This window comes from Fulmarus glacialis, unplaced genomic scaffold (genome assembly GCF_000690835.1).
Source record: "Fulmarus glacialis isolate BGI_N327 unplaced genomic scaffold, ASM69083v1 scaffold11298, whole genome shotgun sequence".
Taxonomy (NCBI): Eukaryota; Metazoa; Chordata; class Aves; order Procellariiformes; family Procellariidae; genus Fulmarus; species Fulmarus glacialis.
The window spans coordinates 6,319-24,175 of NW_009229010.1; the positions used below are offsets into that span (position 1 = coordinate 6,319).

Sequence of the window (17,857 nt, forward strand, 5' to 3'; positions counted from 1 at the left end):
AGCTGAAAACCAAACACTCCAAGCAGCTGCAAGCTGTGGCAGAAGCCGCTGTGAGATCTCACTCTCTGTGATGATGATCTCTGACCAGGATTGCGCATGTGTGTCCCCTTCCCACCGCTGCTACAAACCCCGGCAGCAGGCAAAGAAAAACAAGGAAGAAAAGTGAGCAGGCAGCGAGCTACCTTTCTGACAGATTGGTTTAGTCCTCTGGGCTGCTGCTGCTGCAGGGGCTGCTGCTGCTGCTGCTTCTGCTGCTGCGTGGGCTGCTGCTTCTGCTGCTGCGTGGGCTGCTGAGGGGTGCTTGCAGGTAGCTGACACTGCGGTTGGCTGGAAGTTTTAGCGGGCGATGATTGTACTCTCTGGAAAGAAAAGGGTATCTGTGAGAAGCTATTCCCCAGACACAACGTGGAGCAAGACTTGTGTTTCTTAAAAGATTTATGAAGTTTGTTTTCCCCCACTCTTCATTCTTTAGGAAATTCAGTCAATCCTTCTGTTTCATGAAGCAAAGAAATCAGATTGGGGTGGGATTCAGAGTCCTAAAAGAGGAGGTAGTACCACTCTAAATCCCTGGGCTATCCATGACATCCTTCAAGGGTTGGCAGACCTGACATAGGACCTGCCCCCTTCTGGAGCAGTGGCTGGAGCTCAGGTTAGATATCCTGGGGTATCAAGGGTGACTCCGGACACTGATATTTAGACAGCTGACTCGCACCTCACCTGTTATGCAGCAAATGCAGCCTGCTCAGTGCCTGCCCCTGATGATAGACACTGGCACTTGCTCTGCAGAAGGTGCAAGAAATGGGGCAGCAGAGAATGAAAATCTTCTCTGATGCCACAGAAGACTGGGGTTTGACTTATGCCATAAAACCTGGGCATATTTATCCCTTCCTGGAAGAAACACTCGGAACACTTCTGTTAAGTGCTGACCTCATACCAACAGGGGAATAGTAGATCATGTCTGATGAAAGACTCTGTTAACGCTGAAATACTGACATGCATTAAAACAATGAGCAGTCAAAAAGCAAAAAGTCTGCTCCCAGAGTCTGATTTCAGCTCTCGGTAGACAAGGTGACCTATCTATCACTCCGACTACAATCTCTCTAATAAAGTACAAGAGGTGAAATGGACCCTGCTTTTTTTAATACCACAGGCATAGTTGTTCTTTCAAAAAGTAGTGAAATGTGGCAGCAAACCCTTGTCCTCCAAGCCTGAGATCCTGCCTGACAAAAGGTAGAACCATGTGTTTAGAAGAATGCTGAACAGCCTGTGATGCACACAGTCAATCGTGCATCGCTGTACACAGTTCATCATTGTCAAATTCCAGTCTTTTTGCTGAAGATCTGCTTACACTGCTCTGTTTCACAAAGCCATGAACTACCAGCCATCGTACCAAGCGATTCTGCCATTTTAGTATTTACTGCACTGAATTTCCACTGTGTTAAGTCATCCTACGCTAACCTGAACCATAGGAGCAGGAAGAGGGAGAGAGGAACCCAACTGCCTGCAGCAGGGATGTGATCTAACCCTTGCCTACCTGCAAGGCTGGGCAGCTACTCCCCGCCTTTCCCTGGGGCGAGAGGCCCTGCCTCTCAGCGCTCTGCTTGGTCACGGTGAGGACGATGTGGGTCCCTGTGGAGTCGGTGATGAGGGTGGGGGGAGGGGTGCCCTTGATGAGGTCGCTCAGGGCACTCCCTTGCTGGCCAAGGAAAAGCCGCGGGCTGTGGGACTGGCACGGCGGCTCTGCTTCGGCGGCTGGCACCTCCTGCTTCACCATCACAGCTTTCTTTGGCACTGGGCTTGGATTCGAAGTGTCCATTTGGCTAGCGGTTGGTGCAGGGCTGAATTGGTCTGTTTGGCCACTGGATTGCTTTGCAGACTGGCAACTCAGGAAACCGTTTTCACTCTTGACCTGGGTACCAAATGCTACTGGCTTGGAGGCAAGGGCTGTTCCTTCTCCCGCAGCCGCTGGGGCCGAGAGCGCTTCTCCTGCTCTAGCTGTAGTCTAAGCATCTCAACCAGCTGCTGCTTCTGCTTCAGCATGCGGGTGAGTTCCTCGATCTGCTTGTCCTTCTCCTGCAGCATCTGGTCTTTGTCCCTAACTTCTGCATCTCTGCTGTTACCAGTGCTGCACCGCTCCAACCTGGGTGCTGCATTTACGCTGCAGGAGGCAGACTTGGAGCTTTCTTCCTTCACCAGGAACTGCACTGGAGACGCCTGCAAGGTGAGCTGGGTCAGGGGTGAAGTTACCATCTCTCCAAAGGTGTCTCCAGTGGCTGAGTTCTCATCCCCTGTGCTCATCTGCGAGCGCTCAGAAGGAGTTGGAGAAACAGGAGGAGTTGAGCCTGTGCTGCCAAACTTCATCACGCCGCCACCGGTGACTGTGGCCACAACTACTTCTGCTGGTGCAATGCCAGTGGTGACCAGGGCTGGCCCTGTGCTCAGCCTGGCAGCTGGGAAGGCTACCACCACTTCGGCAGCTTTTGGGAGGATGGCTGCTGTGCTGGGCTTGGGAGTGGGTGTGGTTTGGCCGGCTGCACCGTTCTGCTCTTGGTAAGCTCTGAGACGCTCAATCAGGTCCGTCTTTGTGCCCGAGACAGGCAAGGCCCTCAACTTCAGCTCTTGCTTCAGCTCTGCTACCTGATAGGGGGAAAAAAGAAGAGGGCAACATTAAGAGAGCATACACTCTAACCAGAACAACTATTAACAGCTACCAGAGCCATGGGGCAAAGGACTAAACTGACCCTCCTGCAGGCCAACAAACCTGCACCTCAGGTACAGACTGCAGGGTAGCAATGCCAGCTGCTATCACTAACTCCTGTCAGTCCACCTCAGCCCTGCTCTGGGGCAGCAACATCGTTCAGTACTGCCCTCTCCACTGACAATGGCAAAAAAATGGCTGTGCAGCTTCACAGGACATTTACCTTCATCTCATCTAGATTGGCAGGGAGAGGGCCAGGCTTGCCCACTGCAGCATTACTGTTTTGTCGCATCAGCCCACTGGAACCAGAGGATACTGAAGATGCGCTGCTGACTGTGGCAGAGAGATTGCGTACAGCAGGGGCACTGGCACCACTCTGCTGCTCTCCTGGAGGCCTGCAGGGAAAGAAAAAACACAGGCATCAAAACCAAGGTGGAAAGGCACTGGAGGCCCTCAGCGTCAACAATCACATAGGTTCAGAAACATCTGCGTCACTTGTGCCACCCTAGACATTAAAGCACACCAGTGCCTTTGACTATATCCATGCCCCTTACCCGGCCAACCAACTCACTTCAGCTGCTTTTGTCTGATTCATCTGACACCAGCCCTTTTTGCAGCCCGCTGTAACTTAACGAGATTGAGCGTGTTACACCCAACCGCCATACCTCACACCCAGAACACAATGTCTCTGATAACAGTACTGGGGAAGCAAGTGCTTCCTAAGAGGGAGCTGCCATTTAGAACCCATACTTTGGTGGAGCTGGCAGGATGGTCTGGTAGTTGTAGTGCTGCTGCTGCTGCTGGTTGAGGATCTGAAGCTGGAGAAAGAGCTGCTGCTGCTGCAGTATTTTGGCATAGGATGAATCCATGGGAGGAGCTCCCTTGTCCTGCTTTTGGTCCGGGGGAATATACTGATGATATTTAAGCTTCTTGACTTTCGGCTTCAACTCCTTGGCTTTTTTACTGCGCTGAGACTTCTCACTAGCAGACTTGGGCTGACTTTGCTATTTAGAAGAAAAGGAGGAAGCAAATAAGAATGAAAATACTGAAATAACATAACACCCCATGTAAACCAGAATGCACACTGGGATTTTCATTTCAAAATTCTCCAGATTTGACCTCAGGGTCTTTCCGTGCTTCTCTAACTCAGACAACAGTATAGTCACAGCACCCGCAGCAGCTTACACCACACCATAATGCAGGTCATCTTTCCCAGCACACCAGATCACTTGCTCATCCAGTGCAGACTCACTGACTCTAATTATGGATAATGCTGATTGTTTCAAAACATTTTGCATTCAGGACCCATTTTACAGAAGGTGAATACATCATGGAACAGAAAAACCTATTAAATATTTACAACTAGCGTCAGAGGAAGACAGCAGTGAGAAATAAGCTTTCCTTCCTTTGCATCTGTTAACACAGTACTTCCAACTCCCAACCTTCTTCAGAGTAACCATCTTATCTTCCTTCAGGCTACAACAATGAAGAAATCAGCCAAAATAGTACCTTAATGAGTGTTGGTGGGGGCTTGGCAGCAGCAAGAGCCGCTCCATTGGTAAGACTAGGAGGCAGAAGAGGTGGAGGTGGCAGAGGCGGGGGTGGCTGTTCAGGTAGGAAGAGTGTTTCACTGGAGTCTGCGCTAATCTGCAATTGGGATGTACCCTGCAGGGACAGAAAATGGCATAATGAATACACATACGAGGAGGGAAACAGTTTAAGAGACTGCAGGGAGTGTCCACTTACAGGGAAGCAGCACAGGTTTCAAGTCATTAAGAAGACTCCTTTAACCCACTGCTTCAGTTGTCCCTAAGAAGCAGCACAACTTCTTAGGGCAGAAAAGGAATCAAAATCCCACACCTGTATCTCCCAGCTTTGCCTGCCAGTATCAGTCGCACACCAACACAGGTTGTATCACCAAGTAATGATTGCTTCCCGTCTCCACATGGCACCACTACAAGGGCTTCTGAATAACCAGAGGACTTCACCAACACCACAAAGCTAAGACCCCTCGTGAAATCTCACAGACTATACCTTTTAAGGATCCCTTGGTCTCACTTTTTAGGATCCTCTGCCACAAATCAGCACTAGCTGTGAAGCTCCAGGGCACTGCAGGAGGCCACCACATTCTCACCTGAGCTAGTGATGTGCCAGTGGTGCTAGGGAGAGGCTCACAAATCCGGGAGTCCATCGGTGATGGGACGGACCCCTGGGACTCATGGCTGGCTGGCTGTTCTGGGGAGAGGGCATCACTGCTGTCCTCATCAAAGGAGGAATTGTCTGCAACCTTTGGGTAGTTCACCTGTCCAACTAGAAACACAAACATCAACTGTGGTCTTTAAAGTGGAATAAGAAATTATTTCACTTGACACTAGATGTTTCACAAAGATAACGAAGGCATGGAGAGAGTTGTGTCCGAGTTGTGCTTAAAGCACCAAGTAAAAATGAGAGAACGGAGCCCAAACTGTATCAGTTTTAAGTGTTTACATTCATCTCTGCTATCAGTAGAATAAAATGATGCAGACTGGGGTGAACCATTTCCCTTGCTTCTTAGCCAGACAAGATCAGGAAGTATAACAAGAGCTACTTAACTCTGCCCAAACCCAGATCTGTGGCATGGCTTATTTGATTATCATTTGGTACCACAGAAGAAGAAGGTTAGACAGTGAAAGGTTGAGTCATGGTTTCTTTGGTGTTCATCCTATGTGGTGGAAGGTAGAATCCCTCTTCAAGACAGAATCCCAAATGGTCCTCTAGCAACAAGGGCTATGGACTAAGTGGTGGCCCTGACTACTGTTAGCATTTCTGTCTATCTACATGTCCAGGAGATGGATTCACTTGAGTGTACATTTGTAATGCACTAATGTTTTTTAGATTACATTATCTCAAATTAATCCTGGTGAGCAGGAAAATACTATCATTTGCACCTAACATAAAAGCAACAGAAATCCAGAGAAATGTCAAAGTCAGAAGGAACCCACATCTCTAATGCTCCAGTTCACAAGTTCACTTTTTCTCTTCCTCAACCACTTCTTGTGCAACAGTGAAGGCAGGCTCTCCCACAACACTGTCCTTTTCCTTTTTCATTAAAAGTATTCCGTCTTGCTCACAGTTGTGTCCCATTTGTCTTTAAAGTAGCTGTGCATGTTTGAGGGGATGAATAACCACAGACACACACAGACTGCTCAGTCTGGGGAGACAGGAAAGAGCACTGCTGAGGCAGTGGGAAGGCTATTCCTCAGCATTCCTTTCAGCCCTTGGAATGGCACTGGCATGATTTACATCTGTTCTGGTTTATTTTTAAAGGGGTTGAATCCTCTGAAGTTTTTAAGTTCACAGACAGCTTTTGTTTCATCACACCTGTTTATATTCTGTCTCCTCTCCCTGATCCCAGTAAGTCAGTGGGTTCTCCCTGACCAAGGTTGCTGACATTTTATACTGAGAGAGGGATTTTTAAGGAGAGAATCTAGGGAATGCAATCTTCAACAGTCTTTCAAGTCTTTAGGGTATGCAATTGCTTTCGCGTTATTCTGGGATGTCCATACTCCCTATAATTTAATGTCTCTCTAGCACTATCTGGGCCAGAGGGAGTTCTGCTTTTCAGAATCCTTGGGGCTGAAAGGCTGATTCTGAGACAGGAAAACAAGACCAACCCTGGGACTGCACTCCCTTAGACAGGCAGGTGAATTGACAGGAAATCACAGCCACCTATGGGAAATGCCCTCAACACAGGTCCTCCTCTGGCCTTACCTATAATGGCTTCCTTCAGGCTTGATTCCACAGGCAAGATGTTCTTCTCCACCAGCTCCATGGGACCTGGCCTCTGCGCTATCTTCTCATTGAGGTCATCTGCCAGTCTGGCTCTCTTTAGCTTCAGCTGCTTAGCCTGCAAGGAGGGTTCAGCTGAGGTCTCTGTTCAGGGGAAAGTAAATAAAATGGCATCAATCCAGCAGTGGTCAACCTATGCACTTCAGCAGTATTTTACTTCTATTCAGAAAGGTAACTGTAAATAACAGTAGATAATGGTACAGAAGAATAGTTGCAGATAACAATAGATAACTATGCAATATAAAGGTATTATAGATATTACGTATATTTAAGTTATAAAGATAACTACAGTAGCCCTTGTGACTCTAGAACAGGACAAATTCACTGTTCTCAAACTGACGTCACCCAATTCTTGTTCATCTTTTCCCTTTCAGTTGTGTCTAAAGATGTGGTACTCAGCAACAGCATAGTACTCCCTCTCAGAAACTGAGGTGCTTACTAAATAGATCAAATCTGCCTCCCTCCCTCTCAGATATTTTACAGTGTCTTCCCTTAGTAGAAGAGCAATCCACAGTCATTCCATTTCATTGTTGCTCAGCTACACAAAACTGCACAATTTTGAGTTCACATAACAGATTCTTCTGAGAATCTCCACGCAAGCAGAGTTGAATCCCTCCCAAGAAATCATGCAACAGGCACGATCTTCTGCCCGCTCCCAACTGAAAGAAAGACTTGGGGGTCAGAGGCAAAATAGAAAGCTGTTAAGTAAGTAATTACGATAAAGTTTATTGTTGATGTTTTCCTGTTTAGCACGTGCCATTACCTTCCAGAATGTGCATCCTAACCAGCTCTGATCTCTCTGGCCGGGACCGGATTTTCCGTTTCAGATAGTCCTCTGTCTGCAGCAAAAATAGACAAGCAAGAACCAATTTCAGTTGATCACACACAGGTAATCTTGGACCGCACAAACAAGAGAGACAACCATCTTTAGTTGTTACTGAGATCTAAATAAACACAGAACAGAGAAGGGGTGTATCTTCTGTCCCAGAGCACCCACAGAATGAGCTTATTCTAAAGATGACCTTCTAGTCTACATCACCTCAGTATAAGAGTGCACTGCTGCCCTGCAGAACAGAAACTGGAAAGGACTTCCTCAAGAGCTGAAGCCCTCTTTTCCCCTTTTATGCAACACCACTAACTTGTGTCAGGGTGAAATTCACGACATTTCTTTTTACATTAAAGATAGATGCACTGGTTCCATTGTTCACAGCAAATATTTTCATATACTGCTGGCATTCAGGGCTGACTTGTGGTTTGGGCATATTCTTTTATTTGTTTAAAGATATGTTATTTGTTAAGCTAAAGACCCCATGCACTCCCTTGGCAGGCAGAATCTAAATGCTATGACAAGACCCATTTAATTTCCAGAACTGCTTTTAGCTCTGTCTTTGGAGAATGCACTACAGAGCAATGTCCAGAGATGACCCTGTCCGGGCTGAGCATGTTACCCTTTACACAGCCGGATGGTAATCTGGGAGCAGTGGATAACAGACCGGTAAGTACTGGCCATCAGAATGGGCCTTCAGAGAAAATAAATATTAAAGTCAATCAGAAAACTGCACCATACTTGCTCAATTGCCCACACCAAAATATTAACTTAATAAGAAGGTTTTAGGAAAAAAGAGGAGGAAGAAGCAAAAGCCTTTGGGACACTGGTCTTAATGCAAAGTCCACTGTTCCAATCCTTCCACAGAGTTTAAAGTGCTAATACTCCCTTACAGGTTTTAATCACAGCTGTTATTTTTTCACTTATGTTGCTTTCACTTTTAAAACAAAACTTAGCCCAGCAGTCATAACAGGTTTTATTCTCCTGTAGGCTAATCACAAAAAAACTATCCCCAGAGGCCTTTTGAGGAGCAGAAATCATCAAGAAACCACCCAGTTAGCAAAGGTGCCGCATGAAGCGTGACACCTGGCTTCCTCTTTCTATAGAGCCAGAAGTCTGTGTGATTTCAGTGTTACAAGATTTTGGGGGGGGATCCTCTTTACTAAATTTTCAATTTCTAATGTCCTATATAAACAAATGCACGTGCAGGTCATAGAGAAACCATACACTTTCCTCAAAGGTGGAACTGAGCTCCACAAGATAGGAGCATTTAAGGGCAAAACAGACACCATAAAAATAAAAATGTAAAGTATACAGACAGTGGGGAGGAAAGATATCAGTGACTTCCAGAAAGAAGACTCCAGGGGAAATCCAGGCACCACATTCAATGGTTTTTAGGCATGACTAGTTCACTGAGGGTTAACCACCACCACATACAAGCTAAAGAACACCCCATCCAATACATCTCTGACTGCATAGCGCTGTATTACATCCAGAATATAATCAATTTCCTTCTGCATCTCATTAACAGCTACAGGATGCCCAAAACATAAGACATACTACTCCTGACTTCCCCAAAACATTAAAGAGCATATTGCATCTTACCCTGGCCCGCTCCAAACTCCTTCTTTGTTCATGAAATGCAGCTGGACTTTTCAGAGCTGTTGAGAGAAAAACATTTAGAGAATTAATTAGAATGATGGAAGTTCTCTCACTGGACATCCCTTCAGGCCAACTGAGCTAACAAATACACCGCAGCAACTGCCTCCTGCATCTTTCAACACACGGGACCAGATCTCCAGCTGGTATAAAGCGATGCGAATTGACATACACCATTTGACAGCACAGGAGCTACAGAAGCTGACCTGGACTTTTTGTAGGCTACACAAGTAATATGGGCTACACTTCTAGTTGAACTAACCACTGTTCACAAAGTTGGATCCAAGAACATGAGTCAAAACCAGCCCCCCAACAAATGCCTTTTTCAAGCTTCAACACGGAGTAAAATATCCAGGACCCTTAAGTAAGGGAATGGCACTAAACATTGAAGAGATACATGAAATGGTTGGAAGGATGGGGGAGGATCCTAATGAACTGTAAATTCTCTTTACTACCTTTTAATGTCAAAGGAAGCTACAAGTCTTTCCTTAATCTGCACCTGTGTTTTGTGTACATGCAAGGACTGGTTACAAATTCTGTAGGTCCACAGGACATATATATTGCTCCATGTAAGAGAAACCATCATGAAAACAGGAACACTTGGGCAGGAAAGTATATCTATCTGTTGACAGAAAACCAAGACTTGAGGAATTAACAGCAGCTCTCCATATAACAGACCTCCTCGCCCCCTTGGGCCCAGTATAAAACCAGAGCCAAAATGGATCATGTTTTAAGAAACTGATCCTCTGCTGTCCAGGACCGTACTAACCCTGGAGGAATCTCTCACTCTGCCTGGCTCCTCTGGAGCACACAAAGCTCACGTCCCACAGTAACACCGGAGAAAGAGGGTGACATTAGTTGTAACTCAGCAATGGTAAGTGTCACTAGCTCCTCACGGTTTTCCCAAATCCGCAAGTAGCTTGTTTTAAAACAATCACATTGTGGCTTGTATTCAGAACTAGCTGAAGGGAACATAATAATTTCTTTTCATGTTTCTGAAATACTCATATTTAAAACTACCTGGTGAAGTTTCTAAATTACCATCAAGCTAAACAGAAAAGTTAAAAAACTTCAGCTTTAAAGCTAAGTTGCAAGTCTTTTGAAGACAGAAATCTAAACTTGTACAGTTAATAACTCCAAAGTATTGCATCTAGGTCCTACGAAATATAGTCTACTCGTATTATTTTTCACTTAAGACCAATGATTAAAGCTTTCTCAAATGCAACTTCATAATGAAATCTCAAAAGGCTATTAAAAAATAAAAGCCCTTGCGTAAATGCAATGTAAGAAACTATTTCTAATGCATGTGTAGATTTCTAAACTTTTTCCTACAGAATATAATGGAGTAGCCAAACACAAAATGTTAAGACAGACACACCTTCTGTGAAATATAGACAGAGTCCCTCTAGGTCCACATAAATGGGGTAAAAAGTAGAATTTAGTCCATATGCCAGGAATTCTGAACACACCAGGGCATCATAGATGGGATTCAGATGACAGAAGTGAATGAAGAATAATTTGTAGAATAAATTAACAATAATTGAGAACTAACCATAGCAAGTGAGTATACAGACCCCTACAATGATGGGGCAAATAGTTCCCGTTCAGATTAAAGATAGTTTCATACAATTTGGTTATGGAGAGAAATCACCAGAGAAAGTTATGCAAGCTGTGAAATGGGAGTGCACTGATTGCACTTTGGGATAAACCAAAGTAAGGGTAGAGATATGGTTTTGCAATAACTGCAAAAGTAATACAAAAAAATTCACTGGCTAGCTGAGACATCAACTCCTGGGCAGACTTACCATCACATTTCAATGAAGAGCAAGCAACAAATAATATTGGGAAATACTCTTTTCAAGCCGCATGATCTGCTTCTGAATATGCACGTGCTTGAACTTAAACACGAACTTATATTTCTTTCATTGTATCCATATCACAGAAAAGTGAAATAAAAGTTCAGGTACACTTGGGCAAAGATACCATGCAATATATAAATCGGTATAAAAATCTACCCTGGAGACAAGTGAAGCAGGCCTCATCTTGAGTCTTCAAAAGCTCTCTAGCACCAGAATATACAGGCATGGCAGTAATTCTTTACTCTCCCCTTCCTGTCTACCTCTGCTGTCAATAAGAGGCAGCACATGAACTTTAAGTGACATTTCCCTGACCATAGCAAATGGTCAGGAAAGTCAACTGCTGGAGTTCAGCTGATTTCACAGGCAGTCCAAGAAAACTCTTGCATACAGAAGAACAAAGCAAGAAGAAAAGAATCCCCAAGTAAAAAAAATGAAAAATCCTCCCTCAAATCATACACGTTAATAGTAAGTAATGCAAAACTGCTACAGGAAGAATCTTGTAAAGACCAATTTCAGTCTCTCATGACTAGTCCTCTGGAAACAAGCACTGGGTTGTAGCTCTCTGGGCTGGCAACATGACAGAAGACTTCATATTCGACCTCTGAAAATGTCAAGAGGGCACCAATCCTTCACTGCTTCCCTCAGCAATCTAGGATGGGGCTGACATGTCAGAAGAGGGTGTCTATTGTAAAATCATACTCCATTAGAAGTTAACTAAGCCTTGCACATTTTTCTCCCTTTGAAATGACTACACAGCCCAGAGCTGTGAAGCAACTCTTAATTTTACTATAGCAAATGGAAAAAAAGAAAAATCCTGTGAAGAACTCTGAAGCAGTAAGGCTCTGGGTAAGCTCTACAGGAGACCCACAATGCAGACATGCTCCTTTTCCAGTTCCCACCACTGCCCTTCCCAGCCACTTGGCATTGATCCCTGCGAAACTCCTCCCGCGCTCAGTACCCTGCTGCCTTGCTCGCCCAAGTGCTGCTTTATCCACTCCACTCAAAACTACCCATCTTGACAAAGCTCTACTGTTCTCAGCCACATCAGCTATGCTGGCTCATTCTGATGGTGTACGCAAATGAGCGGCTTAGCCGGTGGAGCCAGGTAGTCATGGGCCAGCACTTCTATCACTGACATAGGATTCATGTCCACAGCCCTTGGTACCTTGAAGCAGCAGATATAACCACAAAAAATAAGGATGAAGAAACTCCAATCACCTAATCCTTTCTGACTGCTCAGGCTGGGTAAAATACACTAAACTATTCCTTACAGTAGTTTGCCTAACCTGTTCTTGAAGACCTCTCATGAAAAAATGCAGTAGTATTGCAGAGAAATTATCCCAGTGCCTAGATGTCCTTACTATTTAAAAACCTTTCTGAATGTCTAGCTTACATTTCCCTTCCTACTCATTTATACTCATTATTCCTTGCCTTACCTGCAATCATTACAGAGAACAATTTATTATCTTCCTCTTTGCATCTATCCCTATATATTTGAAAACTTTGGTTTTCCTACAGTCTTCCGTAGGAAGCCAGTTGTCTCAACCTTCCCTTATAGATAACATTTCCCAGACCTTTGCTTGTTTACTCTCTTTTGGGCTCCTTCCATTTGATCTGCATTTTTCTTGAAGTATAGTGTTCAAAATTGGGTACATATTCCAGCCTATGCTTTATCAGCTTTTAAAGAGCTAAATGATTATTAAATAACACTTCTCAGTTATATGTCCTAGCCGGTTTGCCTTTTTTGTGTACATGAAATGCGTAACATGTTCACTTGTGCTTGGCTCACAAACCACGAAAGGTCTCCAATCCCCTTCTGGAGAACTGCTATCTAGCCAGCCATTCTCCATCCTCAATTCATGCCACTGACTAGACGTACCAAAATGTAGGAACTCTGCATTTTAGTTTGGTTTTGTCCCGTATTTCTCAGCTTCTCCAAATATTGTGAGTCCCAATCCTGTCCTCGTCCCAGCCTACTAACCTGCAAGCTTATAAATATGCACACTATTCCCTTGTTTACATCAGATTACTGAAAATACCAAATAGTATCAGACATGGACCTCCTCCCACCCCACTCAAAAGCCCTGCTCAACACATCCTCCCAGTCTGACACCAAGCCTTTATTCCAATACTGTTCTCTCACCAGTTGCACATGCAGCTTTGAGTTGTCCCAGCTTGCTTACAAAAATGTCAGGCAAGCCTGTGTCAAGCACCTTACTAAACCCAAGAACTGCAAAAAGACATTTAACATCCTGATTTCCTGGGGCGGCAGTTCAACAAATGTTTAGTCTGGTGGTATGTCCAGCTTAAGTAATGACCTCTTCTTCCCCTTCCCCCACGTCCTGCTCATTTCTGCCTCGCCATTGATGGTCCAATTGTACTCATGCTGTACTATGGAACTGTCACCGTAAAGTAACTCCAGCACCTCCCCATGGCACTTGTCCCTCTCCCATAAGAACTTGGTTCAAATCCTTGATCTGTCTAACTGTGTGGCCAGCTTCACTAGCTTTGCTAGCAAAACTTCGGGTGAGCTCATGATGAGAATAGAGTGCTGCCAGAAGAAAAAAAAAAACTTGCCAAACTACAACAGTAGTATTAGCTGTTGACAGTTTTTGTTTTCCACTGTATGCAGAAAAAAATTCCTTGACAATTCCTTGACAATATCTTCTGCTACTGGGATATTTGAGAATGCAGAAGTAACTTCTGCAATGCCCAATTTCAGCTAGGTATACCTTTTACCTGCCTTTCTGATTTTGTTTCTACATGATACGTGCGTTTTCATCCTCAGTAAACTGCAGTTACACTTTCTGCCCTCGTTCTTGTACCTAGGCCCGGGACAAAGCATGTTAGCCCTCAGTTACGCTGACAAAACCGTTTGTGGACTCAGATCACAGTTGTTTTCAAAGAGTTATTTTAACCTGGACTGGTATGCTGGTTTACAGCACGCCTCCACAAATAATAGTGTCAGCAAAACTGAGCAAAAATTGCCCTGCCAGACAAAGTCAGAAACAAGAGGCTGGGTTTAAAGCCAGCGCTGCAGCAGGAGACCCCCATGCCCATGTCTGCAGACTGCCCCATCCACCTTCGGAAAACAGCCTGATGTTACAAATGGCCAAACAAACACTAAAAATGGTTTAGTGAAAGAATAGAAGGGATAATAGCATCACTAACAGGATTTGGGACAGCAGTCCAGCAGGTGCCACTCACTGAGTTGTAAATACTTTGTCCCACTCTGGACCCCCCTGGCAATTTGCAACATCTACTGTTATAAGGATGAGCTTGATACCCCTCACCTTTAGATGACTGACAGCAGGACATGATTTTCTTACTACAGATGGGTTGGCTAGCAAGGATCTCATGAAATTCCACCACATACATCCTAGTTTTTTAGTCTACTACTTATTGTGGAGCATTTTGATGCTTCATCACCATAATTCCTGAAGCATTAGTATCTTTGTGGTCACACCCTTAGCTACCATGAGAAATCTCCCTGGAGATCAATGATGCAACTGTTTTGTGCCTCCACCCTGTTTCAAAGATGTTTGCAGCTATACATTGCAACTACTGTCCTTCCATCTGACCCCCAGAGTTAAGCAGCAGCACAGAGGACCATCTATGATGATGCACACCTTTCCATAAAAGCACGGAGATGGAAGTTGCTAATCCTCGCTTCAAAGCAAAGGTAAAATCTTCCTTTGCTATGACAAAGAGAAGCTCATGTTACGTCCAAACCCAACCTCAGACATGCTGACTTAATTCAGAAGGACAGAAGGCCTTATGCTGCAGCTATTCACCTCTGCTCTCAACCAAATTCTAGTTTCTCTCTCTTGTTTACTATGCTTTCGTAAAAAGATGAGATAAAGCGCTACAAATAGGCTCGATGACTTCCTCTGCCAGTTCAGGGTGCGGCTCCCACCCCATAGCATTCGGTGTGTAGCATTTGGTAAGAGACACAAAACTTGAACCACAGATCAAGGCAGTTAGCACTTTCTTTCTCCCCTTCATCTTCACCCCACTTCCAAAAAGCATTTCTCATGGAAGAAAGAAGTATTCACAAACTGGGTCACGTGCACAGAAGGAGCCGTCATCTTGCTAGTGGGGCAGTATCAAAGAGCAGCATGCTGTAGAAATATGAAAAGGGGGTGGGGAATACCCAGGTGATAGAAAAAGAGATCTCCATCAGCTCCCTTTTCTCCTTACGCAGCTCCAGGGAGTTTCACATGCGGTACACAGACCTGATCGCACTTGAGAATTCTTGCTGATTTCATAAGTAAGAGCTCTTGGATTAAGGCTAAGATCTGAGTATCAAGTTAAGGATAAGATAAGAAGCCACAACTGGTAAATGGTGATTATTCAAACCCCAAAATATATAAACTCAGAAAATTCAAAATTAAGATTGACCTAAAAAAAACCAATCCAAATATTTTTATGAAGCTGAGAAACACATCTTTAGCACCCCACAAATGCAGCTTTGCCCTTCAGTGACACCTTTCAAGCACAATGTCATTGTTATTAAAGAATTACGAGTGTTTCTAGTCTCAAACCGAAGAAAGGCTGGAGAAAGGTTCTTCCCCACATTGCTACTGTTGCCAACACTGCCAAAGCATGGCATTAACAGTTATAGTGCTATGGCTTTACAGAGCCTTCCCTATTACTGAGCTACTCCAAACCAATAGAGATATGGCACAAAAGACAGCAGCCAAATAAAGGCTACATTAGCTGCATTGTTTGGTGAGGCTCAGGCTCTTGTGGAAGCCAGAGCTGAAGAAGTCCTGCCTCCCCGACACCCTACCTCATAGAGCCACCCCTTCTCCTGCATCAACATTCATGAGCCTGCACAGCACACTGGCTCACGGAGCTGTTGCTCCCCAGAAAAGCCACTTTCCAGCTCCCTGAACTGGGCTTGCCCTGGTTGCACGAGCATCCGTACAGGTGGGACTGTGGTACCCTGCCTCAGCTCAGCTCAGTTTACCATGGAGCCGTGCACCAGCTGAGCTGCTTCCAACGCCTGAACCAAACACCTCTCCAGAGCCCACGTCCACAACTCAGCAAAACTATCTGTAACTGTATTACAGCGGTATTTCCTTTAAGATACAGCTGAAGTATAAGATTTTCATTAGTTTTAACTGTGTGAAAAGCCAGAAGTGTACGTTCGTCACAGAAAACATGCAAAATTATTGACAGAAAGGGCTAAGATTTTTCAAGGCCCAACACTGAGTTATTTTAAACTCTAACAGATATATGCAATTTCTCAGAAAGTTCACCCTCTTTAGGAGCAAAATGGAAATTATCACCCATAGTAACAGTTATCAGATCTATGGGTGACTATAGCTACAGCTTCGTGTCAAAGAATATTTACAGCAAATTCAGACAGTATAACCCCATTAACTCTTGGCATTCAAAAGACATTACCTAAATCTTGAACTGAAAAAGAAAAAATGTAAAAGAAAGCTTCATTACAATTAGAATTATGCCACCTCCAAACTGAAGAGGAAAAAGGAGGTAAGGAAATTCTAGTGAGAATGCTTTGATCCATGCATTCCTAGACCAGACTTCATGCCTGCTTCTTGGATGGATAATTGCCCTTTGCAAACTCTTCTGACAACTTCACGTAGTGCCCAGACTAGGGGAGCTGTGGGGCCATGAGAAGAAAAAGGAGAGACAGTTCCCAGCCAGCGAGTAAGAATGAACCCAAGATTACTGTGGGAACATAAAGGGGAAAAAGCTGTTATTACATACCAGATTTTAGCCCCCTGAATTATTGTGTTTCTCTTGCAACCGGCATAGTTAAATCTTTTATCATTGCAGGGATCAAGGACGAAATGCAGCCTGTCAAACCCCTGAGAATGGCCTTTTCTTTCTACAACTTCAGAAAGGGCAACCAGCACATTTCCATTACTAACAAAATGAACTTTCCTACTCCAACCATGTCTCATTAATCACAGATGATATAAACACATGGAAAACAAACACAGAAAGCTATCCAAAAATATAAACAAATCAGGTGCAGTTAGGCCCCTGACAATGAGGCGCTCTGCTTAAATGCACAGACTCCTCCACACAAAGCCTCAAGGCTTTGAAATTGTGCTTCAAGAGAAGAGATCAAAGTCAAAGAACCAGCAAATAATTCCTGGGAGACAAGTTACAGGTAGATGATCAAATTAAAATAAAACCAGTTACAGATTTCTGTGCTGCATGCCACAAACAGAAATACAGCTGCAAGGGTCCTCTACAGCTTTGTTTGGTTTACGATGCCTGCTTAGTGTTCCAGCCTTACTCTCAGAGCATGACATCGAGTATATCAAAAGTCTCTCTGCAGCCTCTATTTTTGAGGTCCCATTCTGTACACAATGAACCAGGAAAAAGCAAGGTTTCAGAGGTTAAATGGAGTATTAAAAAAAAAAGTTGTTATTATTTTTAGATCTTAAAAACTTGACAGGTTTGGACCTAAACAAGTCTGGGATTAATGGTATTTACAGTTCATACGTTTGTTTTTAACTCCTTATCCTAAATGAAAGTACAGTTTCAGCTTGTTTTGTGGAAAAAAGGTATGAAAGTGAAGCAGTGACCAATGGGCAGAACAGCAGACACTAGATGGCAGGGAAGTAAAAATTTGTATTTTTGTTTTGTTACTATAAATATATTCCAAAAACTATAGGGACCGTCGCTACAAAGACCTGATATGTAAAGCAGCGAGAGAATGACGGGAACACGTTACGCAGCAGAGACAGGTAAAGCAGGAAGAGCTCTTTCGGGGTGTTAAAGCAATTGGTTTATCTGCAGTTCAAATATAAGACGCAACAATCTCGGAATGTCGACTGCATAGCCACACTGCAACACTTCCGAATCAGTAAAACTCCACATAGACATAGCAGTTCATCTTCTATCCTAGCCTTTACATAGAAGCTAAAATATTGTTGAGACATTAAGAATTGCACCTGAAATCATCAGCATGACTGCAGAACAATTCCTGCCATGAAAAATACT

At 44.2% G+C, this 17,857-nt stretch overlaps 1 protein-coding gene across 1 annotated transcript in view; it reads right to left on the reverse strand.

Annotated features, from left to right (window-relative positions):
- The window catches only part of LOC104081088 (MKL/myocardin-like protein 1), a 45,909-nt gene that overhangs the window by 3,874 nt on the left and 24,178 nt on the right, over positions 1-17,857 (reverse strand). Inside the window, 10 exon segments of the mRNA XM_009583696.1 lie at positions 183-359; positions 1,535-1,974; positions 1,977-2,637; positions 2,922-3,093; positions 3,449-3,702; positions 4,208-4,363; positions 4,833-5,008; positions 6,449-6,610; positions 7,290-7,365; positions 8,958-9,013. Coding sequence (XP_009581991.1) covers positions 183-359; positions 1,535-1,974; positions 1,977-2,637; positions 2,922-3,093; positions 3,449-3,702; positions 4,208-4,363; positions 4,833-5,008; positions 6,449-6,610; positions 7,290-7,365; positions 8,958-9,013 — 2,330 coding nt within the window.